At 45.1% G+C, this 27,389-nt stretch overlaps 2 protein-coding genes across 6 annotated transcripts in view; one reads left to right on the forward strand and one right to left on the reverse strand.

The window, feature by feature from the left end:
• ANKRD16 (ankyrin repeat domain 16) overlaps positions 1-9,909 on the reverse strand; it is a 60,308-nt gene extending 50,399 nt beyond the window's left edge. For 2 of the 4 annotated variants that reach the window (XR_014779630.1, XM_084783968.1), the window contains exons 1-6: positions 8,937-9,909; positions 7,135-7,355; positions 5,345-5,387; positions 2,517-2,625; positions 1,788-1,949; positions 304-382 (exon numbers count right to left, since the gene is read on the reverse strand). Coding sequence is in view for 3 of the 4 variants with exons in the window: in XM_084783968.1 (XP_084640094.1) it covers positions 304-382; positions 1,788-1,949; positions 2,517-2,625; positions 5,345-5,387; positions 7,135-7,355; positions 8,937-9,277 (955 nt within the window). In the remaining variant the exon portion in view is untranslated. Of the gene's footprint in view, positions 1-290; positions 383-1,787; positions 1,950-2,516; positions 2,626-5,344; positions 5,388-7,134; positions 7,356-8,936 lie in introns of all 4 variants that reach the window. The other 2 variants (XM_084783969.1, XM_084783970.1) reach the window with 2 other exon arrangements.
• Positions 9,910-10,161: 252 nt separating this feature from the next.
• The window catches only part of FBH1 (F-box DNA helicase 1), a 31,763-nt gene continuing 14,535 nt past the window's right edge, over positions 10,162-27,389 (forward strand). Inside the window, exons 1-6 of one of the 2 annotated variants that reach the window (XM_084783967.1) lie at positions 10,162-10,341; positions 18,797-18,952; positions 20,974-21,563; positions 23,744-23,874; positions 23,978-24,113; positions 25,026-25,216. In XM_084783967.1, the coding sequence (XP_084640093.1) occupies positions 21,039-21,563; positions 23,744-23,874; positions 23,978-24,113; positions 25,026-25,216 (983 nt within the window). In that variant the 5' untranslated portion in view covers positions 10,162-10,341; positions 18,797-18,952; positions 20,974-21,038. The remainder of the gene's footprint in view (positions 10,342-18,796; positions 18,953-20,973; positions 21,564-23,743; positions 23,875-23,977; positions 24,114-25,025; positions 25,217-27,389) is intronic. The other variant, XM_084783966.1, reaches the window with a different exon arrangement.

The raw sequence follows: 27,389 nt of genomic DNA on the forward strand, positions 1-27,389 counted from the left end.
TCACAGGTCCCAGGCAAGCACATAGTACACTTATATACACAGGTAAAACACCAATACACATAATATATATACATATATATATATATGTATGTGTATATATAAAGATTTCAACAACAAAAAAGAAAAACCAAAAATCACAATGTCAGTATCAATGGCTCCAACATTTTCTACAAGGGAAAAGCTATTTTAAGGAAGAGACAGCTGCTTGCTTTTTCAGGGCTAGGGGCTGTGTGCATGCTGGGTGAGTTCAACCCACATCAACATATTCAACAAAAAGGCCCTCAAATCACTTGCATTTCATACCTGAGCGGTTCCTTCCATCTTTAGAGTTGATGTCGGCTCCCAGGGATAACAGAGTTTGAACTGTGCTTGTCTGTCCTTCCTGAGAGTTGAAATAACTTCATTAGCACTGCAACAAGGACAAAACCAAACCATAATAACCTCTAGTGTGCGTCAGAAACCCTCCCTGACACAGCCAACTGCACATACTGAAATTTCCTGTTTTCAGGAAGATTTATACCACCCATGACTCTAACACGAATCATGCAACATTTGTAACATTCAGTTATCAGGATGGACGATGCGATTAGGTCTCCACCTAGGTCAGCAGTGCAAATGTCGTGGCTCATACAGAACTCGCAATTCCACAATTTCCCAACCACATGAACTCTTTGTTAAAACCTTTCAGGCAGAGAGGAAGTGTAAAAGATTGGGGCTCTCAGGAGAGAACCCTACTATAGCTACCATCACTCACGCAGTGATTTACACACACTGCCTAGCCAGTCAGATCGTCAGAAAGTGGCAAGGCTGAAATCAAGATCGAAGGTTCAACCTTTTCATGGAGGAAATGCTAGCCTTTCTTCCCATGTCTGTGGAGTGGACCCTCAGTCTGTTCGTGTAGCTACCCCTGTATTCACGGGAAGTGTGTGGTGGTCAGAAAACACTGACTCTCGCTTCTAGAAAAGCAAACAAAGGCACGTGGCTTCTAAACAACGTATAACAAGTAAGGCTCCTGAAAGAGCTTTTTCTCTAGTGAAATATTTATGAATATCCTCAATGTTTCATATACTGGGAAGGCCAGTAGATGGAATTCTTTGTTTCAGTTAAACAGATTTTAACTTCTGAATTCAACAAAAGAACTACAAATTTCATATAATGAATCATTTATTTGTTAATTTTTTGCAAGTTACTTTATTTTTACTTTGTGTGTATGTTTGAGAGAGAGGGGGGTGAAACACACATGTACCCAGGTGCCTGTTGAGGCCAGAAGAGGAAGTCAGTCAGATCCCCTGGAACTGGAGTTACAAAACAGTTGTGATCTGCTGATGTGGGTGTTGGCAAGTCTGCAAGGGCAGCAAGCACACATAACTGCTGAGCTATCTCTCCACCGGCTATTTATTTATTTATTTTGAACAGAAAAGTTTTAACTAGACTAAGGTGAAGTTTCATGATTTGGTTTCCAACACTTAAAGACACTGAGAAGGCTTCCATTGCCCTTCAACATCTTATCTTTGTGGGGTTTTGTTTTTGTTTTGAGACAAGGTTTCTCTGTGCAGCCCTGGCTATGGACTCCTCTCTCCATTTTTACCTAAAAACAAAACAAACAAACAAACAAAAAAGTGAGGCTTCTATTAACGAGCTGAGACTCAGGATCATAGACGTTATCAGGAATGTAGAATACAGGTGATGTACTCTACACGTACAGTACAGACGCCAGGACTACACAGCTGTCTGTCGTCGGAACAGAGCAGCGTGGGGAAGGGACACTTTCACGAGAAGCACCTGACCTTAGCTGCATAGTGAAGAGCTGTGAGCTGCGTTGACTCGGCTCTGACATCCACATCCACACCGAGATCGCACACCAGGAATCGTATGGCTTCATCCTGCCCAGTGACTGCTGCCCGGTGCAGAGCCTGGGCCCCCAGGGTGTCTGCAGCTGAACAGCAAGCCTAGTAGGCAGGACAGAGCAGCAATGTGAAGCAGGGAGGAATCTGGGGCCACAGTCCCGTAGATGTCTTGCTGAGGCTTAGCTGTCTGTGCAGTTCTTCTGGGCAGAGCACATGGTGTCTGTCCGATTATCAGAGGACTTGAACTAAAACATGGTTGAGTCATGCTCTGCCTAGAGCACCTTAAGCTCTGTCCCGACACTCTGTTGCTGTTACCAAGTGACACTATTTACTGAATCCTTAGTTTGCTAACTGCCTTATGTACGTTGGATTGTGGGATCCTCCTGGATCCAGTCCAAGGTCCTGAGCATGCTATGCAGGCACCTTACTTTGAGCTCCATCCCCAGCATCAATTAATCCCTATGGGACCCTTCTGAAGGAATTATATTCTGTCGCCATTTTAGAGATGGGACACTGACGCACAGATGGTTGCAGAGGTAAAAGGTCCCACTAGAGAAACTCACAGGAGCCTGGATTTGAAGCCAGTGGCTGAGTAATGGTGTATTGTTTATCCCCAGATCAGAATTTCTAAAGAAGAAATAAAGGAATTAGAGAAAAACCACTTTATACCTTGTGTTTTTCAAGGAGCAGCTTTGCTACGCTAACATGGCCACACTGAACAGCATCCATGAAGGGTGTGACACCGCAGCTGTCTCGGCAGTCTGGTTCATAGTGACACCTACAGCCAAATCCAAAAATAACAGCTGTAAAGATTCACCACTTCAAACCCAATACAGGTGACATGGTGGTCTGCAGCAGACTGTACACCTCACAGATGATCCGTGATACAGGCGACATGGTGGTCTGCAGCAGACTGTACACCTCACAGATGATCCGTGATACAGGCGACATGGTGGTCTGCAGCAGACTGTATACCTTATAGATGATCCATGACAGTCTGGAGCTGGCTTTCCTCTTACCACTTTAGCCTCTGAGCCAAGCAAATGCCAGGTCTTGGGGTCCTTCCTCTTGTAACCTTTCCCATGCCTTCTGGAACCTTCACTTCTTCAGCTTCTCAGCCTGGTAGCTTTGCAGTCACCCTCACTACTATCTTTCTCTCTTTTCTCCCAACCATTTACATGATGTAATTCTGCAGCCAGGCTACATAAAACATCTACGCCCTACTCTCCACCTCCGCGTCCACACTTACGCAGTCAGCTGACAACAGCCTCCTAATGCTCTTCTCATCATCACCCCATTCTCCCCACCACAGCCATCCTGCTGCGGCAGACCAGCCTGGTCTGGAACTCATGATTTTCCTGCCTGAGTCTCTGGAGCTGAGACGTGAACCACTGTATGTAGCTTTTTAATTCTGCAGTTCTGTGGGATTACTGTCTGGTCTTCTTCATTAGCCTATGAAGGGCTATGTTTAGCTCATTACCCAGGCCTAACACACAAAGGTGCTTGAAAAGGTCTCTTCAGTAAAGAGTATTAACAAAAGCGCAGAAACACAAATCTGTGATTCTGAGTGCTAGACACATACTTTTAGGACCCGGGGTTGAGCGCTCTTTGCTTTGACCAAGTTATCCCACTTCTAACCTTGTACCACTGCTCATGTTTTGAAGCTGCACATTTGTATCTGGCCCATCGTGACCCTGCCTATTTGAACTCTGCTTTGATCTCCCAAAGAGGTACGACTACTCCACCTGTCCCAAAGGGCAATGTCTATGTTTCCCCCAAACCTACTCCTCTTCCGCTGCCCAATGTCTCAGCAAGTAGGCCAGGTGCCACACGGCAAAGGTCGTCCTTGATGTTCCCTTGCTCCTTCTTTCTTTATTTTTTGTGGTGCTTGGAACGGAACCCATGGCCTTACATGTGCTAGGCGTGTGCTCCACCACTGAGCTACATGCCCAGGCTTTCCACTGAGTTATTCACCTATTCCCATTGATTCTACTTTTTTTTTTTGGATTCAACTTTTAAAAGGTACCCTTCCACCTCTTCTTTCTTGCCTTGTCACTGTTCTATTGGTGTAAAGACAACTCTTTTAATTAGGAGCTTGCTTACAGTTATCATGGTAGGGAGCCTGGGGCATGTGGGCAGGCTCTGGAACAGTAGCTGAGAGTTTCATCCAGATCCATAGGCAAACACAGCCTAGGCCTGGCTTAGGCGTTTGAAACCTCAAAGGTCACCCCTACTGGACATGATTCCTCCAACAAGGCCACTAATCCAAATCCTTCTAATCCTTTCAAATAGTGCCACTCCCCAGTGACTAAACATTCAAATATATAAGGGCATTCTTTTTTTTTTAAACATATTTTTAAAAAAAGATTCATTTATTTATTAATTATACAGTTTCCTGCCTGTATGTACACCTGCAGGTCAGAAGAGGACACCAGATCTCACTATAGATGGTTGTGAGACACCACGTGGTTGCTGGGAATGGAACTCAGGACCTTTGGAAGAACAGATGGTGCTCTTAACCTCAGAGCCATGTCTCCAGCCCTAGTGAGACCACCACACTTCCTGTACTCGTCTCTTCAGCCCAGCTGCCATGAATTCTCTCCTATTTCACTTCATCAGCCTAAGAGACAATTCCACAGAAACTCATGGCAGGCTCATTTATATTCTGCAATCAGAAACTGCTGATTTCTTATGACACTTGGCTTAAAAACACTTCAACCTGGAGAGATAGCTCAGCAGTGATGAGGACCTGGGTTTGATTCCCTCTGACGCCATCCTCCGGCCTCCACAGGCACCAGGCATGCACATAGTGTCAGGTATGCATGCAACAGACAACTCACATACATATATATAAATAAAACATTCATAGACATAAAATTAAAATAAGTTAATCTAAAAAAACCAAACACTAACCCATCAACAGGGTTGGGTATGGAGGGGCATACCTTTAATACCAGAATTGAGGAGGCAGAAGCAAGTGGATTTCTGTATGTTTGAGACTAGCCTGGTCTACATTTTGAGTTCTAGACCAGCCAGGAATATAGTGAGATCCTTCTCAAACCAAGCCAATGAACTCAAACCCTGAATGGTATCTCACATGCTCAGAATAAAATGGAAACTTTTGCAATGGTCTATTGCCATATTCTCTTTACTGTTTAAGACTTCAGCACATCCCGAATTATTTGCAGTCTCTCAAATATGTTATCCTTTTTCTTGGTGTAAAGAGCTGCCTTGCCTCTCATAGCTGTTATTCTCCCCTCTGGTGAACAGCCTTGTTTTTTTTTTTTTTTACTGGTGCTGAGACATTTACTTTTTGGAGTCTTTACTAATTTACTCTGGAGCCTCCTATTACATACTCCTATGGGGACCCAGAATTCCTCTCAATGCTCCTTGGTGCATGAGACCTGTCCTGTTTGTGGACTCTGAGCGCTGAATGTACAAGTGGCTCCTTGGTATAAGTAAGGAATACTTTCCACCAACTCACCGTTTGTTCTTACCTATCAAGAAGCTCCTGCACTACTTCGAAACAGCCGTGCATTGCTGGGGGAAAGAACGCAGACAATTAGAACATTTTCCTGCATACTTAAATCCTTGGCTGGGGAGGTAGCGCATTGGCTAAACACTGGCCTAGCAAGTACTGGGTTTTATCCTGGAACAACAAATAAATAACTGAGCAGTGGCGGTGCAAGCTTTTAATCCCAGCCCTTGGGAGGCAGAAGAAATCGGATCTCTGTGAGTTCGAGGCCAGCCTGGTGCCTGGTCTACAAAGTGAGTCCAAGACAGCCAGGGCTCAGTTACATAGAGAAACCCTGTCTTGAAAAACCAACCAAAGAACCCAAGCAAAAATCAAGCAAAATTCTTACTCCTGGCTCCCTTCTCTGTCTTCTCTTTTAAATAATTTTTGTTTTTTTAAAATTTATTCTATTTTCTGTGTATAAGTGTTTTGCCTACCTGCTTGTACGTGCGTCACATGTATAGGAGTTAGAGATGGTTGTGAGGCACCATGTGGGTGCTCGGAACTGAACCCGGGTCCTCTGTGAGAGAATTAAGTGCTCTTAACTGTTGAGCATCGCAGCCACATCTGCCCTGGTCTTTTCACAGAGGAAAACCTAACATAGGTACTACTACTGTCCTAGCAAGAAGAAATTCAACCAAATAAACGGTAAAGAATGATGTTTTCACTTTATGCACCTGATTTACTTCATCTTTATGAGCTCTTTTATGTCAAACTTTGACAATCTTAAACGTATCTCCTCACTTTAGCACTGTAAGGCTCAAAAGGCTCACTATAAAACTGCAAAAGCATTCTGAAGACAATCTGTTTTCTAGTAATCTATGAAAATCATTCAGAAACACACTCCTCCCACTGACGATCCCCACACTGAACAGGAGAGAGACTCTGATCATCTGCCCTCCGTTTAGTCTGGGTAACTGACAGATTGCAGACAGGGTCTCTAAGAGAAAATTTTGGGTAATGTGTGTGACAGGGAGAGCCAGCCACGTAATTTATGAACCAGGTGAAAAAAATTTTTTTTTCCTACTTACTTAAAAAGTTTCAGAAAGGATTCCTTGATCCTTAAGTACCAGCTGTGGCTGGAGACCAACCAGATGCTTGTTACCCAGCCTACGTGGAGTGTATCAGATCTCAGACATTGGTCTTTAGAGAAGGTAAGACCTCAGTATCCTAACCCAACGAACTACCTTTTAGACTAAGAATTATTTTCCAAATTTTCCTCTTTGCAGGGAGGGGCATTGGGGGATTTGAGACATTGCCAACATTGCCCGGCTGGCCTTAAACTTGCAAGGATCCTGATGCCTCAACTTCCCGAGTGCAGAATTACAGCCATGTGCCATGCTGCTTGGCTTATTTCCAGCTTTCCTGTGTTAGAAGACTCATGGGCCTACTCCCCACACATTCCACACTAAGTTTGCATTTTCCCAGGGTTCTACAGCATGGTATCGTTACCACTGTTAGCAAAGGACATTCACCCAAATGCAGACCAAGTTCTTTACTCAGGGTCACAGACTTTAGGAGGAACAGAGCCAGCTTACCATCTAACTAACCAGGAGGTTAAGACAGATACACTCAAGAAGTGGACCAACACCATGACATGCTAGCCGCAGGTCCCACCACGTTAGAAACTTATAGTTTGCCAAGAAATCCCAAGATGTTCTGATGCCTTCACTTCCGGTTTCCCAAATCCTTAGTCCCCCGCAGGTGAACTACAACGTGTAGACAGTGCCAGGGCAGAACCAACTGCAGCCTACAGCGTGTGCAGGGTGGTACCTGCAGTGTGCAAAGGAGTTCTTCTAATTTTACTCTCTGTTTTCCAAGCATCTGGGCAGACAGTGAGCAAGTACCGGAGGATCACAGGGTCGCCTTCTCGACTGGCAATGTGGAAGCTGTTCCAGCCGTCCTTATTCTTCAGGAGTGGATTGGCACCGTGCGTCACAAGGTCCTGGATCACTTCAAGGTTCTTCCTTGTGCAAGCCATCATCAGAGGAGTCCTACGGCCAAACAGGATGGAAAGGAGCTGAGGCACTTGGAAGAAGCCAGGCCTTCAGGGAATGTGTACAGGCCTTTGGTACTGACGGGAAAACCTGGAGGAGCCTGGTGGTGGTGGTGGTGGTGGGGGCGCAGCACAGGAAAACAGTTTAGACTGCTGGCCTCTGACTTTTCTGAGGACTGTGGAGAGGAAGCTGATTCTGAACGTCCATCGACATGGGTAGGGTTCTATGACAGGCAAAAACTGTTGATGAGCCAAGTCGAGGATGGATACCAACCACAGAAAACCCTCAAGATATAGTGGGACTTCTTTATAACAGATGTACTTTTTGTTAGTGTGCAGGGCAATACCATTAGCCCTCCAGGGTCCAGGCCACGGGTATGCCAGATAAAAGGACCTGGCTAGCCTCCCCAGCTCTCTCCATTTCTCTCAGTCTCTTTTTAATTAATTAATTTATTATGTATATAGTGCTCTGTCTGCCTGTATGCATGCAGGCCAGAAGAGGGCATCAGATCACATTATAGATGGCGGTGAGCCACCATGTGGTTGCTGGGAATTGAACTCAGGACCTCTGGAAGAATAGTCAGTGTTCTTAACCTCTGAGCCATCTCTCCAGCCCTTCTCTCAGTCTCTTTATCCTGGTCTCTTTCTCTTTCTCTCTGTCATGGCTGCTCTGCTCCTCTCTCTGTTCCTGCCCTAACTCCCCCTCCCCTTCCCTTCCCTCAAATAAACCTCCTTATGCCAGATATGTTGTGTGGCATTAATCATTAATTATATGGTTTAATTATATGGTTCTCTCCTGTCCTTGATATGCTGAGATGAAACACAGAGGCTCATGAATGCTAGGAGGCTGCACCAGCTCTGATACATTTCCCAGCCCCTATGGTTTGACTGATTTAAAATAACCTAAAGGCAATACCTTCTTTTAAAAAAAAAAAAAGATTTATTATTATTGTTATTATTATTTATTATGTACACCTGCATTCCAGAAGAGGGCATCAGATCAGATGGTTGTGAGCCACTATGTGGTTTCTGGGAATTGAACTCAGGACCTCTGGAAGAACAGTCAGTGCTCTTAACCTCTGAGCCATCTCTCCAGCCCCTGGCAATACCTTCTTTAAGTTATGAACCTAAAGAAGTCCATAGAATATCAGGGACCAGACATGGTACTAAAAAGACGTCAGTCTAGCAAGAAATGAAATTGATTTGTGTAGTGGTAAAGTATCAGCAACATTCTTGCTCTACAAGACTAGATGTGACAAAACTGCACAGAGCTCAATTTGGGTGCATGCCCAACTGGATTTTATCAGTTGTACCTATCCATAGCAGCCATACAAATTACAATAACGCAAGGTGTCTCCAGAAAAACACATCCTGGGCACACGAATAACACACTCCACCTGATTACACTTCTATCCTCTCTCAGCGGGAAGCGATTGTCCTAACTGAAGAAGAAAGGAAGGTCGGGTCAGAATTAGAACCCGAGGAAAATTAAGCATCTAGTGGACTCACTGAAGAAAACACACAATTTGTGATTCTTCAGGGAGTGTCTATATGGCTTTTTTGGGCTGTGGGCACCTACCAGTCTGCCTTCTTCAAGGAGTCCACGACTGCACCTCGGCCCAGGAGGTAGCGAACACAGTCCCGGTGGCCCATAGAGGCAGCTTCGTGCAGAGGCCGCTTGTAGTCTCGGTTGGTAGCCTCGATGTCCATCCTCCAAGCCTCTACAAGGTAGGCTAGGATGTCCTGGCGCCCGTGGCGGGCTGCACAGTGGAGAAGGGTATCCCCAGCTGGCCCCTGGAAGACTCCGGCCATCTCTGGTCCCTGGTAACCTCCCGCTAGCTCCAACTCTTCCTGTAGGGCGCGCAGCCGACCCTCCTGCACGAGCCTGCAGAGGCGCCTCGGATCCCCAGGCGGACCCATCACCCAGGACCAGGCTGGACAAAAGTAAGAAGACGAAGACGCGAGCTGCTATAGGTTGGGAGGGAGCTGGCTAGGGTTTCCGCTTCCTGCACGTGACTGTTCTCCCCGACGCTCCGCCCCCCAGCCGGATTCTGTCTGCTGGTGTCTTTTTTTTTTTTTTAATTGCCTTTTGCCCTGGTTTGGAAGTCACAGTGGCCAGTGTAGAATGAATGGTGTCTTCTCAGGCGACAAGAACTCTCGCAGGTCATTCTGGTTACCACGCTCCAAACATGCGGAATCGTCAGAGTAGGGCATCTTAGTTAATGTAAAGGTGTGCACCTCATATCCTGGAGCTGTCCCTAGCACCCGAGTGATCTGGGGACGAAGGGCTTAATAGAATGGAGCGCGCTGCTGTATCGCGAAGCCCTGCAGTGGGACAGAGGGGCTTTGCAGCCTGACCTTGCACCCTAGACAATGTCTGCTCTCTACAGTACAGCCCACGGGAGATGCCTGCTGGGCTGCTCGGCCCACGTCTGCACAGCCGCATCCTTAGGCTGCCCAGGCTCCCAACAGCGCCTCTCAGAAATGGGACAGTGTCCCTGTGCTGCTCCGCCCTCTCCTCACCCAATCCGCAGCCGTCCCCAGCCCCCTCCCCGCTCGCTGCTGCGGCCTCAGCCCCCGCGGGAACCCAGGGAGCTCGAAGGAACTCTGGGAAAGTTTCCTTCGCCTCTTCCGCGCTGGCGGAAGCACAGACGGGGCGTGGCTCAGCTTCTTGAGCCACGCCCCTCCCGCTTGGCATACCGATTGGCTCTAAAGTCTGTCTGTCCGCGCGCCCACTCCTGTTCCGTGTTTCGACTGGTTCAGAAATCCGTCCATCGGCTCCGGGGGCGGGCGCGTCTTGGCAGCGAAAGGGCGGAGCTCGCAGAGGAAGTCTGCAGTCGTCTGTGCTCGGTGTCTGGGCCGAAGGAGGGACTTGCTGGTCCGGGAAAGGCTGGATGTCCAGCGGCTTCGGCTTGGTGGTGTCGGCGGCGGCGGGGTCCTCAGCCGGGCCGCCATAGTGCGTGAGACCGTGGACTTGGCGTAGGGTGCGAGCCGGGCAAACTTCACCTTGCGGGGCCCCGCGTAGGGGTCTCGGCCTTGGGGGTGGGGCCCTAGCTGAGGGTGGGTGTAGGAGCTGGCCGCGCCCGTGGTGGTCAAGTGTGGGCCTGGTGGAGGAGCCCGGAGCTCTCTGCGGACCCGCCTCGTCCCCACGCCAGTCCCTGAGGCTCCGGAAGGGGTAGCACCTGAGAAGACGTAGGCTCTGCTGCCGGCAAGCCTGGCTTGTCTACACCGTAATGTTTTTGACCTTGGGCGAGTCATTGTACGCTTCCCCCGTCGTTTGTGTTTGCCTTGGGAGCCTCCTACCGGCTCACCTGAAACAGGTGGTGGTTAAGGGGACGTGAGAAAGCCTGGAGGCCTTTGGAGGGTCCATTGAGATCCGAGCAAGCTTTGATGGATTCCTTTCGAGGAACTAGATGTTTAACCTACCGGTGTTTTTGTTTGGGGAGTAAAATGGAAGTCTCTACTGTCAGGCTTAGAACAGTTTCTTTGCATTTGGCATGACACTCTGGCTGACAAAGCGCCTGGCATTGTCTATTCTGTAAACAGCCCATAGGCAGCATTCTGGTTTTAGTGATCGAGGGCTAATGAAGTTAGTGATATTTACCACATATTGGAAAGTTTGAGGCATCTGATAGTTTCAAACTTTTTGCTACTTTGATTGGTATGTGGTTTTAAGTCTAAACACCCTTACAAATGATCTCACTTTTCTCTTGCCTTATATCTCTTAAGTTTCCTGTCCTTTAAACAAAGCCTAGACCCATGGTTTTCAAAAGGATGAAATATTTGGAATCCAGGATAATTGGTTATTTAATTGGTATTCCAAGTAAGATTCTGCCTCTCCTGTGCTTTACGCATTTACTTTAATCTGTGTCTTTTTGGAAAATCAGATACTATTTGTGAACCTGCCTCCTAGTCCTTGTGATTTTCTTGATAAGGGTGAGTATTTACACTTTAAGCTCATGAATAGGGCTGCTGCTGCTCGCTCTGGTTGGTTAAGCTGCCTGCCTGTTATTTAGTAAAGGTCTTGGGAGTTTGTGGCCCAGCCTTTCCTGTCATAATTCCCTTGTAGCTATCATTGGGATTGGGACTTTCTGTCTGACACTTGCTGTGTTTCTTGGACCTGCCTGCATGTCGTCCTTGAGGAACTGGTCCTTTAACATGTTCCCTGACTTGTGAGTTCACAAAACTATTTGAATTCTAATTTCAAATGTGTTACTATCATTTCCCCCCCCTCCTTCTTGTATCTCTCTATCCCTCCTAGGCTGACTTTAGTTTAGACAAATTGAGATTTTTGTCTCTGCTGTTCTGGCTGTGCAATAACTTCTAGAGATACACCACAAAAGCCAACTCTTACACTGCCAGTGGTCATTTACATGCTTTTTGTTTTGTTTTTTGGTTTTTTGAGATGAGGTTTCTCTGTGTAGCCTTGGCTGTCTTGGACTTGATTTGTAGACCAGCCTGGCCTTGAACTCACAGGGATCTGCCTGCCTCTGCCTCCCAGAGTGCTGGGATTAAAGGCGTGCACCACCTCGCCTGGCTTACATGCCTTTGAAGACCACTCCTACATTTCATAGGAAGTTCTGAAGCTCAACTGGGTGTTCCACAGAACCTTATAAAGCAGAATAACCTGCACTCACACTTGTCAGCCCATCACTTAGCTGGACTAAGATCTCAGCAAAGCAAAGCAAACCAACCAACAAACAAAGTGAACAACAAGAAAGCACAGGAAGAAACCCTGAACATTTATTTTTAAAACTGAAACTTTAAGCCTTTCCCTCACTCTGGGACAAAATGGTTAAAGCAGCTATTTCTTCTTTGCTTTTTTTTTTTTAAATGTTCCACAAGAAATGTCCATTCTCCTTTATTTTTGTCTCAGTCTTAACCCCTTGTTGGCACTCACCTGCCGCCCCTAGGCAGCTAATGCTCTTAGGCGTTCTCCGGTTCTGGTCTAGCTTGGCCCCATGACTTTCTGGTTTGTCTTGCTGACAGTCTCCACGTCTATCTAAACTTGATTGTGTAATGACCTTGATTTTAAAGACTGCAGGATGCTCTGAATTGTCTATGCAACAAAGGCCACTTTCTTCAGCACCACTGTGTAGTCTTTGGTTCCCGAGTTTGTTTTCCAGCCTTGTTATCTGTCATTCCCTATCAGTTTTTCGTGCTGAAGAGATGAACTTTTCTGTTGCATTTCGCTATGTCTTTGTTTGCTTTCTTTGCCTGAGTCCCGCTCATCACTTAGGCTCCACTCTTCCTGTAGCTTCTTCCAACGGTGCTAATTATATTTACTACTGGAGGCCCTTATGCACATATTTATGTAGTGCTTGGATTGCTGTGTGTTTAGCAATTTGTGTTTGTTTTGGTAGCTGCCTTATGGTCAGGCTTACTTATTTTTGTATGCTCTCCAATGTCTGAAACAGCATTAGCAGCAAGGATACCATAAGGAAAGCCCTCATGGAGTTCATAGTAAAACCGGGATGTGGAGGATGCAGCAAGAAGTTGAGGAATGAATGAAGAATAGAAAAAGATTTTCCTTTTTTAAAAAAATTTTTATTAATTTATTCTTGTTACATCTCAGTAGTTATTCCATCCCTTGTATCCTCCCATTCTTCCCTCCCTCCCATTTTCCCCTTATTCCCCTCCCCTATGACTGTTCCTGAGGGAGAGTTCCTCCCCCTGTATATGCTCATAGGGTATCAGGTCTCTTCTTGGTAACCTGCTGTCCTTCCTCTGAGTGCCACCAGGCCTCCCCCTCCAGGGGACATAGTCAAATTTGAGGCACCAGAGCTCGTGTGAAAGAAAAAGATTTTCAGGTAGACAAATACATATTGTGTACAGTGAATACTGATTTGTTTGTTTGTTTTTCGGTTATTCCTCTGAGGAACACAGAATAAACAGCCTGTTTCATCCTTTTTCTCTTTAATAAATGAGTGCTGTACTTAAGAGAACAGTAGGTATTTCAGGGTATGAGATGACTGCAAGAGATTGAGGGTGCTGGGCTGGAAAGATGGCTCAATTGGTAAAGTGCTGACCAGTCAAACATGAGGGCCTGAGTTGGATCCTTAACACCACATAAAAAAACTCTGCATGAGGCTGGAGAGATGGCTCAGAGATTAAGAGCAATGACTTGCTCCTCCAAAGGTCCTGAGTTCAGTTCCCAGCAACCAATGGTGGCTCACAACCATCTATAATGTGATCTGATGCCCTCTTCTGGCCTGCAGGTGTACATGCAGACAGAGAACTGTGTGCATCAGTAAAGCACTGTGTGCATCAATCAGTCAATCTTAAAAACAACACACACATACACACATCCCCCTTACCCCTCACACTAACCACAGCAAAAGATTGGGCCAACTGACACGGGCCTTTGGGAGTAGAGAAGCCGGATGTGGTGGCTGACATCGTTACATGAACACTGAATGCCAGAGGGGGGAATGAAAACTGAGTGTGCAGTCTTTCTGTGTTTGGTGGGTTTTTTGTTTTTTTGTTTTTTGTTTTGTTTTAAGTAAATGGAGACAAAATATTTACAAGTTTGTTTGTTTCCATGTTGAGCCTATACTATATAGACAGTACAGTGACATTTCTAGTTAATCTTTTTTGAATATTATCAACTATCTTTGGTTGTGACATAGAACAGTGTTTTTAAAAATGGTGTAAGAGTTCAACTTGAGGGTACTTGTTTTGCTTTTAGGGAAGTCTTGCTGCGTAGTCCAGGCTGGCCTCCAAGTTGTGAGTGCTGGGATTAGTTATATTAGCTATGTTCCACTAACTTGAGTTTTCCAATCTCTGGTCATGTTTTCTGGACCTAGAAAAGGAGAATGTAAGAGTAGAAAACACACCAGACCTGACTGGAGAGATGGCTCACAGGTTAAGAGCACTGGCTGCTCTTCCAGAGGTCCTGAGTTCAATTCCCAGCAACCACATGGTGGCTCAAAACTGTCTATAATGACATCTGGCGCCCTCTTCTGGTGTGCAGGCACACATGCAGACACAAATTGGTATACATAATAAATAAATACATAAATCTTGAAAGAAAGAAAGAAAAAGAAAACACACCAGACTTAAGTAGCCAGAAAAGCCAAGTTCATCTGCTGGTGTTATTAGCTTTTGGTTTTAGTTTACATTTATGTGTGCATGGATGTATAAATGTATACGGTAGAGTATGCAAGTGTGTGCAAGGGCTAGAAGAGGGCATTGATCCCCCTCTGCAGTTACAGGCCATGTGAGCTGCCCAGCGTGGATGCTAGGAAGTGAATTTTGTGAGCCAGCTCTGGCCCCTGGTGCCATTGTTTAGGAGCTAAGCTGTGACTTAAAGCAGGTCTTTCCTAAGCTCCAATTTAGCTGAACAATCATGGGATTATTTTGCAGATGAAATGCAAACGTAGGGAAGGAACTGCAAACGCTGTAAAGCCTTAAGGAGTTCTGTGGTCATGGAGGCCACCTCAGCCAGCTTTAGAAGGCAGTCCTATAAGCTGTCATATAATATCAGTCACTTAGGAGGTTATAAACAGAGGATGCTGGTATAAATACATTCTTCATGCCTTCTTTCTATATAGCTTACAGAAAACCCCTCAGAGTGGAAACATTAAATTGTCATTATGTAAATAATTGCTATTAATAAAACACAATGCTGATATACTAAAACGATCTATATAAGGTATACTTTAATAAACATTTGCAAAAGCATGTAAGTGTCTCGGAAATGTACAGTGGTTGTATTACTGCTAAGTACTTCCTGCCTTTAGTGGTCACTTAGAGGGCTAGAGTTGAGGGTAACGGTGACCACGTTTGTTTGGACTCCCAGTTTCACTGGCTGTCATTGAACTTTTCAAATACCGGAATCATAGTAATAATAAGCTCTACTGTACCACAGCTGTGTTATCTCCGCAGGTGACACCAGGGCTCAGGTGTCGGTCTGCTTTTGCATCTCCATAGCCTGTCATTCTTCAGATAATCATTCAGAGCGTGTAGAGGGGCTAAAGAAGTGAGGTAGGGTGGTGCATTATTTAATCAGCAGAGCTAAGTTTCTCTCCAGCTAGGAACCTTATACCAGGAAGCTAGCTTAGTTTTTCGCTCATTTGTTTTTAATTTTAAGAGCAGTTATTTAATAGCCACCAGTCTCTCCAGGAGTTCTGAGACGTTACTTCTTTGTCTCGCCCATTTAGCTCTATAATTTGTATGTCTTAGAGGATTTTTCAGTATGAATCCTATTTAGTAAAAATAGAGGGCAAAGGGATTATTTGGTGTTAATTTCAAATAATCCTGAAGTCATTACATAAATCTTGTTGCAGTAAGAAGTAGCCCTAAACATGCAATGACCTCATGGTGGAACTTTATTTTTACAGAACAATCTAAAAAGGTTCCAGATGGTGGTAGCTCCTGGGTGTCTGTGTACACACGTGTGTTCCCGTGGAGGAGGTTCTGTTAAAGCGGTGCTGTTAAGTACTCAGGGTAGCCAGGAGAATCTTCCCTGGGGCGTCCTTAGGACACAAGGCCACGCCATGTTTTAATCAGCTCCCCATCTAACTTGGTGGGGATATGGGAGTAGCAGGCATACAGCCTTTCGGGTACTGGCACTGGTAAGGGCCCAGGTTTAAAGTGAGACCAGCTGCATCAGAACCAAGAACAGAGGGTTTGTGCTGAGGCAGAGGAGTAACAACCTGTGCCATGACATCCTGAAGTTTCAATTTCTGTGACTTGTTTTTTAAGTTGATTTTCAATAAAAGGTAAAAAATGAAGCCAGGTAAATGAAAGCCTAATTGGCATTTATAGTCAAGAACTTTTGTTCAACAGACAAGTAAATGTCTACTGTTAAACAGTGCTGTGCTAAGCACTAAATAATAAGGAGACAGAGTCTCTGTTTAGTGACAGTAGCAGAGGTTCAGGGTAGCTGACAAGGATCCAGTCTCCACGAGAGGACCTCATTTCCCCCCCATGACCGAGTTTCTCTGTGTAGCCTTGGCTGTCCTACTCTCGCTTTGTAGACCAGGCTGGCCTCCAACTCAGAGATCTGCCTACCTCTGCCTCCCAAGTACTTGGATTAAAGGTGTGTGCCACCACCACCCAGCTAACCAGTTTTTGTTGTTGTTTTTTGGTTTTTGTTTTGTTTTGGTTTTTTGAGACAAGATTTCTCTGTGTAGCCCTGGCTGTCCTGAACTCCCTTTGTAGACCAGGCTGGCCTTGAACTCACAGCGATCCGCCTGCCTCTGCCTCCTGAGTGCTGGGATTAAAGGCGTGCGCCACCACCACGCCTGGCCCTAACCAGGTTGTTTATTTAACTCATCACACTCCACCAGCCCCTGTTTCCTGAGTACTGGGATTAAATGTGTGATATTCTAAGTATGTGACTGAGACCTGTGGCTTGCTGTGGTTAAAGGTATTTCTAGGAACACGGAAACAGAGGGTTGGCTGCAATTGGCCTACCATGTACTTCTGTCTGTGTTCCCATAGTTTATTCAAGTTAGCTAAGCTTCGATAAATAGAAGAAGTAGGTAGGTAACTTTGCATATGATTTTGACATTTCTCTGTGTTTTCTTGTTAATCGGTGACACCTCTAAGATAAAAGTTAACTGGCCTAAGTCAGAGCTACCCATGCTTCCTTCATCAGAGCCACGTGTGCACTGTGTTGTGGTGCTAACGTGGTGGTGCCAGGCCTTCTGCGTGGAGAGGCCATACAGCCTCACATCCTTTTAGACATTAATGTGTATGGAATTCATTTTCAGAAGTTTTAAAGTATTCATGGAGTTTAATTTTTAAAGCTTCAAAAAATTAGCTAAAAATAGGAAGGGCTATTTCTCAGCTGACTGGGTACTGAGCAGAAATAGTCATAGAAAGCATGGCCTGTAGTTATACTCAGTATTGTATATTCTGAACCCAGAACATATATGTATCCTGGCATGGTAGACAAGTGCTTTGCCAATCTCTGTCCTTTATCCCAGTTCTCTCTCTCCCTCCCCCTCTCTCGCTCTCTTTCCCTCTCAGTCTCTCTCTCTTTCTCTCTCTCTGTGTCTCTTTCTCTGTTGCACACACATATATTTAGAGATCAGAGGTCGGTGTCTCACTCATCACCTCATCACCCCACTTTATGATACAGAGTCTAGCCAGGCTGTCCAGTGAGGCCCAGGAATCTTCCTGTTGTAGCCTCCCCAAGTTGGGACCACAGCCCTAAGCTGCTGTGCTGCTCCGCACACTCCCCCCTTTATCCTGGGTTCTAGGGATCTGAACTCAGGTCATCATGATTGTCTTTTTTAAAATTTGCAATTTTAAAGAAGTAGTTTAATTCATTACCTTGATAGAAAGTAAGCTGTAAAAAATTTCATTTTGTCAGACAGGAGGATGTCTGAGTTCTAGGCCAGCCAAGGCAACATGGTAACATCCTGTCTCCACACACAAAAAAAGCAAGCAAGCAAACAAACAAACAAAAATTGCAAGTTTTTATTCTTAAAATAAAGTTATAGCCAAATCTTAATTTTTTGCAGTTATTTTAGAAACATGGTTTAAATGAAGCTTGAGAAAATTGCTAAGTCTGTTTGCATTAGTGGTGACTTCCTTTACCCCTTTAATCTTCCCTGTTCCGTGTGCCCCCCACCCCCCCACCCCCGCCCCTTTTATGGTTTTTCGAGACAGGGTTTCTCTATGTAGCCTTGGATGTCTTGGAGTCGCTTTGTAGACCAGGCTGGCCTTGAACTCAGCGATCCGCCTGCCTCTGCCTGTTCCCTCACTTGAACCCGTCCTAGCTTCCTGACTCCTAGCTTCTACAGACTCCAAATTAGAGTCACAAATCTAAAAGTTCAAAGCGAGGATCCACTTATGAGAGCCAGTGTGCAGTGTTTGTCTTTATAGGCTGAACAACTTCTTTTTAAATATTCTATAAACGTCTATAAAGTAGAAGTTTAAAAGTTAGATAAAAAATAGATAAATAAAAGAAAATTTCATTTTAGGATCTCAAAATGTCATTTGGGAGGACTGCTTTAAATTCTGCGCTCTCCTATCTACATGGGCCCATGCTGGCACATGTATATAATCCCAGCACTTGGAAGGCAGAAGCAGGTGGATCTCTGTGAGTTCAAGGCCAGCTGGTCTACAGAGCGAGTTCTAGGACATCCAAGTCTACACAGAGATACCCTGTCTTGAAAAACAGAACAACAAAATTCTCCTATCTAAGTACTAAGTAGGCTCAAAGATTGGGTGTGTTCAAGGAGGTCGTGGCCATAAATATTCTTTTTTTTTTTTCCCAATAAATATTCTTAAATTGTAAGAGAGAGATGCTTAGACATTGGGTTAACTCAGTCATTCACAGGGAAGAGAAAGACTGGTAGGTAGTACTGATCCTCAGAAAATCAGTTCTCTGTATGTTCTATAACTCGAGTGTAGTCCACTGGCTAGCATCTGTGTTTGGGAATAACTAACATGCACTCCCATTTCTTTCCTGTTCCAAAACAGTGAGACGGTCTAAGCGGAAGCACCTGACAGCCGTGGACTGCCAGCTTTTGGCCCAGAGTCATTTGGCTGTGACTCAGCCCTTCAGCCAGAGATGGACAAAGGGAGACCCAAACCATGGTCTCTATCCTAGACCCAGAGCAAAAGGAGGGAACAGGGGTATGTCTTCAAAAAAGTATCTTCTGTTTCAAAATCTGTAGTTGGTTGGAGTGACCTTTGACTGAATTCCAGGGTCATGTAAGTGTTTGTAAATGGCACTGCTTGATTTGCCAGACCTGCTACACCAGGTTGATACTCGTGTTCATTATTTGTATTCAGAATCTCCATAGAAATTCTGCCCTATAATGTTAGAGTCCAAGAGAGCCTGTTAGCATACCCAATTATAAAGTAATAAAAGACACTGACCACTCTCAGTGTGCCTGCACTCAGGGAGGCTGCAAGCATCATAACTTGGTCATCTGTCTAGAAATCTATAGGATTGTAATTTTCCTTTAAAATATCCCTTCCTGTGGTGGCACTTTTTTCTTTTGGTGGTTGTACTGAGTGCTGGGGATTGAGCCCTGGGCCTTCTGTGCCAGGCCAGCACTCCCTGGGAGGTATACCCCAGCTCCCTCTACGTTTTATCTTGATATGGGGCTCTCACTAAGCTTCTCAAGCAGGCCTTGGACTTGTGATCCTCCTGCCTCAGCCTCCAGAGTAGCTGGGATTACAGGCCTGGGCTTCACCAATTGTCCCTGGCTTTTTGGTACCTGGTCTCAATAAACCTTCTCTAATCTGGTTTTAGTTTTTCTAAATTATTTGGAATATATATTGTTGAGCTAATAGTCTTCAACATGATGATCTCTATCATGTCACAGCTACTTCTAAGACCCTAAGTGGCCTCTGTTACCGTAAAGGACTCAAACTCACACTATCACTTACAATTGTTTTTCTTTAATATAAGAACTTTAGGTTTGTTTGTTGATTAGCATCCAGTCTTTATCCTTATTAATGGAGTATAGTGTGCAATGTGTAATAATCAAATATGGGTTATTAATTATCTCTTTAAGATTGCCCTTTTCCTTTTAATACATCTAATTTTAGAATCCAATCTAGTTTAAATAATTCATATTTCTCAATTGGGGGACTTTTATAACCATTCTGTGAGGCAGTTTCAGACTTAATTACACGTTTTAATGGTTAGCTTGTCTTGTGTGGCTCAGCCAACCCCTCACTGTTGGTTCCTCAAAGCTCTGGTTTTGAGTGTGCAGCAGCTTTCACTAGTCTAGGACTGATTTTTGCCAGTTACAAAATACATGAATTTAGCTAGACCTTCCTGATATGAAACTCTGGTCTCTTATATTGTTCTGGAAACATTATAATTGATGTCCCTCTTCCCAATATGACATTAATGTCAAGTCGACTAATTCATTTAAAGGCTGATTCTGGTTTCAATCCATTATTTGTCTTTCCAAAGTAAAAATGTTGGTTTCACTGTTTAGAAGGGAACCATACATATTGTTATATATTGATACTTTTTCTTTTTTTCTTTTTTTACAAATTGTTGTAGTGATGTTTGAGATCACCATTGTTTGGGCTCTATGTTGAAAGGTGCTAAGGTCAGGAAGTGTCACTTCATAGTCTCTCAAAAGTAGATGTCCTTAGGAAACGCTGAATGAGTACACGTGACGAAGACTGGCCATCATAATAACAAAATGAGAAAATTTCAGCTCTTTGTTTTAAAACATGACAGATTCACAGGAGGAAATAAAAGTAAATTAAACTTATTTGAAATAGATGAAAAATAGATGCTTCTGGACCTGACAAAGCATGTGTCTTTTTGCTCATGCAAACTTAAGAGTTGTTGTTAGGACCACGCCAGAGAGCTGCATTGTGCCTGCTGTGAGAACGTGAGCAGCCATTCCTTGTCTGTCTGCCTACTCAGGCGTCCAGTGTGCAGCATCTGACCTTATGCATATATGTACTTGCAAGGTAGAGTGTTGGCCAAGACACAGCAGTTGTCTCTTGCTAAATATGGGTCATATTATTTTTATATTAGCTATTTATATGATCACCTGCGTCAAAGTACGTTAGTGTCTCTTTTCTCTGTTAACATAGATAATTAGATAGTCTTATTTAGGTCTACTGTGGGTCAGCAGCCACTGATCCCCTCCCCCCCTTTTTTTGGGTTCTCTCTACAGGTCGAGGATGTCAGAGATATATTTCTGAGTTCTTCCTAGCTAGCCACCAGCGTTGTACCAATGACATGGCCAAAAGCAATTCTGTTGGCCAGGACGGCTGTCAGGACTCTGAGGGGGATATGATTTTCCCTGCAGAGGGCAGTTGTACTCCACCTCAGGTCGATAATGGAGAAGTGAGGCTGGGCTCATCAGGATCTGCTCAGCCTCCCAGGAAGCGGTCTCGTTCCTTTGAGGAAACTACAGAGACCAGCCAGTGGGATGCAGTTACTAAGAAGACGCCACGGCATCGTTTGCTCCCGTCATGTAACAGGCTTAGGGAAGTCAGGCAAGATGCAGAGGACACTTTGTCACAGTGCTCTGCTGTGTCCAGAGAGCCTGGCCGAGACGTTGAGGACATTGGTCCTGATCCCTTTCCTGACTCGTACTATGGGCTTCTTGGAACTCTGCCTTGCCAGGAAGTACCCAGCCACATTTGTAGGCTGCCGAGTGAAGTCCTGAGGCACATCTTTGCCTTCCTCCCGGTGGAGGACCTCTACTGGAACCTCAGCTTGGTGTGCCACCTTTGGAGGGAAATAATCAGTGATCCGCTGGTAAGCTAAGTGCTCAGTCCTCAAAGAGCACACAGATTAGCTTCACTTAATGCAGATTTTTGAGGAGAGGACCTTTTCAGAGTGATGGATTCCATTTGCTTCATGAATAAAGTACAAACTCCCAGGCATCTGGGGTTGTCCAGGCTTATCCCACCAAATCTCCCAGAGCCCTCACTAATTTCTCACAGTTCTGTATTTTGTCTGAAGCACATGATTTCCTGTGCCCTGATCATAGACTGCATATTCTTGGCACCATGTGCTGTAATCACCCATCCCATTTAAATTAAGGTCACCATATCTCTGTTCTTCAAGGCTTGTTAATTGTACAAACTATGCCTTCCCATCTGTCCCATTGAAGTTCATTGCTTCCTCTTTCCTATCACAGCATTTACACCTCTGGTAGTGTAATTGTGTTACTGTGTTTGGTTTTAGTAACCCATTCTCTTCCAGGCCTTCTTTATTTTCCCTGTTTGAATAACTTAATGCTTCTGTTTTCTGGGCACATGCTGGGTGCAGGGACTGCCTCGTCTCCTGCCTTCTCTCCATTTTTTGTCTAATCATGCTGAAAGAAATTTTGCTGAGACTCTGCTCTGTCCATCAGGGAGGCGGGCACCTGCTCTGTCCATCAGGGAGGCAGGCATCTGCTCCTTACTTTGTCTTTTGTTTTTCCTGGATCTTGATAATCGTTTCTGTTACCTTCTCATCATGATGCTGTTTCTGTAAGGTGAGTCTTGAGACCACCCTTGGGACACACTCTTTGAACAGTCATGACTCTTGAATTTTCTTTCTCTTTTCCTTGTGGTGACTGAAATACTGTCAATAGCATTTATGGTACAATTCAGTATGTTATTTTGTAGCATAGTGACAGCTGCCCAGCTGATAAGTGCAGCCTTCACACTAAATCTCTCTGTTTTAGATCTCAGAGATCTATGAGCTGAACTTTGTGCAGCCTAAAACAGGAAAGCTAAACTTTTCTTCTATGTACAGCAGAGGTTGGGAGAAATTTCATGTCGCTGTAGCGTTCTACTGTGAGGTCTTAGTTCCTGACTTCTGAGAAATGTCTTTATGATTTTAGCTGTGAGCTCTGTTTCCTTATACTGTTTGTGTCAGTAAATGGCAAACCCTCGTGTATGAGCTGGGGATGGGGATAAGTGAGGGTTTTGGTTAAGAAGACTTCCTGTGACCACATCCAAATTGTACTTCCCTCATAAGATGTTATGGTAATGTCATTCTGGTCATTGGCAGTAGTTGCTATGGTTCCATGGCCTGCAGGTTCTCTAGTGTCTGTGTCTCATGTTATGGCGGTACTGGCCTCACCGGGGGAATTTGGCACCTTTCCCTCTTGAGTCTTTTGGCAGAGTGTGACGCATGCAGGTGCTGATTGTTCGTTAAGTGTTCTGTAGGACTCCCCAGTGGAGCCATCTGGTCCTGGGCTTCTCTATGACCGAAGTTTTGATTTTTGATTCTATTCTGTACTCATCCTTGTGTCGTTCTGGTTCTGTTACTCAGGCGTGGTAGGATGGGTGTCTGTAGTCCTTTTACTTCCCTGTAGTCCTTTTACTTCCACAGCATTAACTTTAATGCTCCTTTGATTGTTCTTAGTTGATGTAGCTAAGGGTTTTTGTTATCACCATTACTGTTACTACTGTCGTCGTTGTTGTTGTTGTTGGGCAGTCTCTCTATGTACTCCAGCCTAGCTTCAGACTCCATCCTCCTGCTTCCAGACAGATGGGCACTCTGCTCAGATCTGCTCTTTGTCATGTCCTTTCTTCTGCTGACTGAGTTTACTTCCTTTGTCTGTTATTCTTTGAGATGTGAAGGTTATTTGTCCTTTTCAGATCTTTATATTAGTGCTAGGATTGAACCTATGCCTTGTGCATTCTAGGCAAATGCTCTACCACAGATCTCCTCAGTGTTCAGTCCCTCTCTGTTTTAGCTGTAAGCCTGACGATCAGCACTGGTCTCACACTGTCTCCTAGGTTCTGCGTTAGAGCCAAGACCAAGGCCCAGTTCTCCTAGTTTCCAGCTCAGGCTTATGTAGTGTTTCTCCTTGTCTGTCTGGCTTTGGGTTGGGAGCTACACTTGCTTTTCAGTTGGTAGGAGGGTTTCTTTGTTGGTGGCCCAGTCTTTCTAAGAATCATTGCCTGTATGTTATTTCATTGTGTTTTTCAACTACATAGTTCATTCCTTGGAAAAAGCTGTATCATCGATACTTGATTAATGAAGAGCAGGCTGTCGGCAAAGTGGATGGCATTCTTTTGAGCCATGGCATAGAAAAGGATTCGGACTTATGTGTGCTGAACCTCATACGGTGAGTGTCTTGCCTGCTGTTAGGGAAACAGTTTTCAGAGTCCTTTCTTGTATAGCTTTGCTCACTATCTGTCTTCTGGACTCATGTCTTGAGTGTTTTACAGCTATATAGCCACCACCAAATGCTCTCCAAGTGTAGACCCTGAGAGGGTGCAGTGGAGCCTGAGGGATCACCCTCTACTTTTGGAGGCTGAGGCGTGCATTCGTCAACAACTACCTGACCTCTATGCAGCTGCTGGGGTATGTGCGCTAAAAGGCTGTGAGGGTACTCTGCGCCATGGTGAGCTCACTTCTCACTGGAAGTGTTTTAGTGGTTAACATTAGTTGAAGATTGTATTTATTTTCAAATTTTTTGCTGAATTTCTAAGTAACATTAATCTACTAATTATTAATGGTCTCTTTGGAAAAATAAGCCTCCCTGTTTGCAGCTTCTTTCTTTTGGAAGAAATTTTTAAAAAAAAACATTTGGCCCATTCTGTTGAAGACTCCTCTGAAATATTCCTGGCTGCTAGTTATCTAGCCTCTGGGCGCGTTGAGTGACAGGGTTTCTTTATAAGATAGCCCTTTAAAGCAATAGAAACCAGATAGTGGTGGCACACACCTTTAATCCCAACACTCAGGATGCAGAGGCAGGCGGATCTCTTAGTTTGAGGCCAGGCTGACTATACATGGAGTTCTAGGACAGCTGGGCTACATAGAGAAATCCTGTCTCAACAACAATGACAAAAGCAACCTCCCCCACCAAAAAAAATCCAAAACCAGCATATGTATTTATATTCTTTTATGTGGGTGTGTTCCTATGAGTACATCTGTATATTACATGTGTGCAGGAGCTTGTGGAGGTCAGATCCCATGTGAGCTGCCATGTAGGTGCTGGGAACTTAACCTTGCTTCTCTACAAGAGCAGCAAGTGCTCTTAACCCCTGAGATTAATGCTACTCAGAGATTCAATCAAAACCACGCCTCACCAGTCTTTAAGGTGGCTCTTTCCTCGTTGACACATTGGGTAACTTGAAAGGGGCAGAGGGATTAGAGGTTTTACTGCAGATACACAGTAAATTAGAAGCTGGAAGTGCCCTTCAGTTTCCTCCCTAGTTCCCTGATTGTGGCTGTGTCTGGGCTGCTTCCTACCCTTTGTACCTCTCTTTGAAGGGCATTAACGTCTGGGCCTTGGTGGCGGCCATGGTGCTCCTCTCCAGCTGCGTGAACGACATCCAGCGTCTGCTCTTCTGCCTCAGGAGACCCAGCTCCACAGTGACCATGCCGGATGTCACCGAGACCTTGTACTGCATAGCTGTGCTCCTTTATGCCATGAGGGAGAAGGGGATTAACATCAGCAATAGGTAACACGCTGGAGGAAGGGAGATGCTGTGATAAGGTGACAAGGCCCTAGACTTGTCCTAGCTCCTCCTTTCTCCCTGTGCGGAGTGAGGGGACTGAGCTGTGAGAATAAAGTACCGAGTGCTTTGTGAATATCATGCCAGGCAGCTAAGATTTCTTCAGAGTTCTATGTTCTTGGCCAGCATTGAAGCTATAGTTGCAGGTGAAATGCCTTTCTTTATTTACATTTGGCTACATCTTCTAGGAAAACATTTGCATTTTCTTTCTCCCTTGGTCACTTTTAGAGCAAGCTATAGAATTATGGGGGATCTGAGTGACTCTATCTTAATGTGAGAAAGGCCTAGAGTTTGGCTGCTAATTCCGAGTTATCTTGGCATTGATAACATATGAAAAGGTCAGTTTTCAGAAGGATACGTGTTCAGCAACTTGCAAGTCCAGGCACAAGAGAGTTCACAGTGGAAATAGTTATCAAAGAGCTTGTCTAGAGTGAGAAGGAAGGCAGCACATCAGCAACCATGAGAGGGGTGCTTCAGGGGGTGCCTTGTGCTGCAGGGGAAGGGGAGCAGCGCTCCGCCAGAGGGACATGGGGCTGTGTTCTGGATGACATGAGCAAGCACTTCTCACAGGAAGCCTGAGTGTCAGGGAGGGGCCTCCATTTGGAGGTTTGGGAAAGAGCCTTTAAGAGAAGGAATAAGTCATTTAAGAACCCAAAGTTGGGATGCAGTTGAGAAGCACCAGGAAAGAGCCCTGTGTGGCGGGATTCACTGAGTATGGGAGAGACTAGTGCAAGATTATGAGCGATGTCTGGGGACCAGCGGGGGGAGGATCTTTAAAACCCCAAGTCTAGGTGGTAGGTGGAGAACGACCTGTCCCTCATCTGAAGTCATGAAGACAGGCAGCCATCATGAAGCTAGTCCTCAGAAGCAGAAACCCAGAGGGTTTCCTCTCCTCCAGGAAAAGACTGGCCCCTGGGATTAGTGAGCAGTGACCCTGTCACCCTTGGTAAGGTGACAGCACTGTTCTGCAGCAATGTCCTATTGCTTTAGTCCCGAGTTTGTTAACTGGTTTATGTTGCAGCCCTCTCCATGGCATTGAGGCCTGGGGCAGGAAGCTCTATGATAAGATTCCACCAAGACAAATGACCCAGTGCAGAACAGTGTCCTCGTAGACAATGTATACACCGTAGCAGTCCACAGACCAGGAGGCGTAAGCCCAGACGTTTGTTTTCTTGTCTTTTTAGAAGCTAGAGGTCCAAGAACAAGGTGGGGAAGTTTGGGTTCCTGGTAACCTCTGTATCCCAGCAGGAGAGGGATGGGGGCAGGGAGACAGCACTTGACATTGTGTCTCTTCTTAGAAAAACAATAGTAGATCTCAGCCATAGCTTTGTCACTGCTTTGAACTTAATTTTCTTCTTTCTTTCTTCTTCTAACAGTCATGTTTGGAATTAGGGTTTCAGCTTTTGAATTCCAAGGGGGCCTAGCTGAGTCTGTAGTAGTGTGGTGTATTGACTTGGGTTTCCAGCCACTGAAATGTTACTAAAGGTATCTTTTATTCATCAAAAAGAGCAGTGCTTTGAGATCGGCTCTCCTCACTTGGAGTGGAGCAGAGCATGTGGTTGGGGAATTAGTCTTCTAGGCACCAGGAGTGTCTCGTATGCACAAGAGAGAGGTTTGGGAGTTGCTTGTGGTGGACTGGGCTTATGTCTCTATTGCCTCTATTGACTTAGTTTTGTCATCCTTGGTCCCCTTTGCCTGTTCTGACATCTTGTCTTTGGTGCTCTTGTCCTTCTAGCCCCAGAACACCTTTCCTGTGGAACCTTTAAAGGGGAGTGTTATTCGTGCCTCTAACCCAGTGCCACCACACAAGAACCAGGCTGATGAGCAGCTGAGGTTCAGAAAGATGGCTTTAAGTTTGGCAGTAAGGTTGGATTGTTTAGGCAGAGTTCACAGTGCCAGAAGTGTTGTTTCTGCCTGCTTTCCCGTGGGTCTCTGGCTGTTTTGATTGCTGTCTCTTACGATCACAGATAGTATACTCATGTTCCCTCAAGAGCATGTCCTGGTCTCCTTTGTGCGATGTTACGTATAGAGATGTGCATGTTTTTCTGAACTGGGATTCCCGGAAGTGCTTTTGTCTACTGCAGAGACTGAAGTCCTTTCTTAATGTTTTTTTTTTTTT

Source organism: Acomys minous (genome assembly GCF_964271855.1).
Source record: "Acomys minous genome assembly, chromosome: 5".
In the NCBI taxonomy this organism is placed as follows: Eukaryota; Metazoa; Chordata; class Mammalia; order Rodentia; family Muridae; genus Acomys; species Acomys minous.